Raw genomic sequence first — 1,407 nt, forward strand, 5'->3', positions numbered from 1 at the left:
ATATATATCGTGTTCGATATAAACTTGAGTCATTTGTACTATGTTAGTCTTATAAAGAGTAATCAACGGAGGGGATGATCATTCCGAATTGATAGTAGAGAATGTAATGGGAAGGGAAAGACCATATACTTGTGATTTCTAAAGATCCTGTGCATTGACTTCACAGCGATATATAGAGATTGCATTTAAAATATCCTTATGGTGCACTATAATGATTTGTGTATTTTCCGAGTTCCGGCGTGGTACGTATTAAACGTGGATATAGAAGCCTGTATATTGTAAATAAGTAAGTGAAACAACTACTTGCGCAGAGCTAATAGTCAGCTGCGTGTTTCTATAGCTCGTAGTAGTGATATATGTAATATCTGTACTGCTTGTCTCCAAAAATTGAAATAGAGTAAGATGTCAACAGAGAATCCACATCGACACACACAGACACACAAGAAGAGGAGATACAGATTTACGAGTCATAATGGGACTGTCTGTTGCGGCCTCTGCGAGCGGAGGTAGTGTTCGTACCAATCACATTAGTGATAATTGCACCGACAATAGGATTGGTGCTTCTTAGGTCTTGAAACTTTGTTCTACATAGAAACAATAGATTCATATGATACACGAAGCGTGATACTTGATAGATATGTGCTAATGTGGCCCACGGCGACCAACAAACGATCGGGATTTTTTTTTTTGGGTCATGTGCCTATAATAGAAATACTAAGGTAGAAAAAAAGGTCTGATCAGCAGAGATAAGAAAAGAGCAACCTGTTTTTTTTAATGAATTTCAAGCAACACTTAATTTTGAGAGGTTAACGGGACAACGGCCCAACATATACAGATTACACTCGCTATAGTTAACATTTCACGCATCATTGGACACACTCTGCAAGTTAATGAAAAATAATAACTTACAGAGTCCACAGTTTAGAGGAAGAACTTATAACTTGAATCTCCAAAAGACAGTGAATTATTCTTACTTTCAACATGGCGAACGGCACTTCAGCTACGTCTACGGGGAGCAGTAGCAGTAGAACATCATCATCGACCTTACAAGAAAGAAGACCGCTTTCTAAAGTAGGCAGCATGCTACGGAATAGTGTAGAGGGTCTGTTTGCGAAGGTTCCAGTTTTAAATCCTAATCTACCGCTGACAGTATACTATCACGATACAGCCAAACTCAAAGAGATCATAAAGGAGTTGGAGGGGGTCGGGAGTGACGGAGACACCACCGAGTTGATCGATAGGATGCATCAAGCACAGTGTTGTAAGTAATGCACTAAGTTTGCATGCGTATCGGAGTTATTTTTTACTAGTAGATGTATGCGCGTCGTAATGTAAATGACAGTACAGACAAACGCACAAAACAGACGCAAAACACCCCAACACACACGTTGTGAGTTGACCAGGAAA

General features: G+C 39.5%; 1 protein-coding gene across 1 annotated transcript; it reads left to right on the forward strand.

The window, feature by feature from the left end:
• Positions 1–870: 870 nt before the first annotated feature.
• On the forward strand, positions 871–1,261 carry SARC_07052 (hypothetical protein; the record flags this gene model as incomplete). The annotated part of the gene is made up of 1 exon (XM_014299025.1): positions 871–1,261. A coding segment is annotated over exon 1 (280 nt), but the record flags the coding sequence as incomplete, so codon positions are not given.
• Between the last annotated feature and the right edge of the window lie 146 nt (positions 1,262–1,407).

The sequence above is a fragment of the Sphaeroforma arctica genome (assembly GCF_001186125.1).
Source record: "Sphaeroforma arctica JP610 unplaced genomic scaffold supercont1.535, whole genome shotgun sequence".
NCBI classification, from domain to species: domain Eukaryota; class Ichthyosporea; order Ichthyophonida; genus Sphaeroforma; species Sphaeroforma arctica.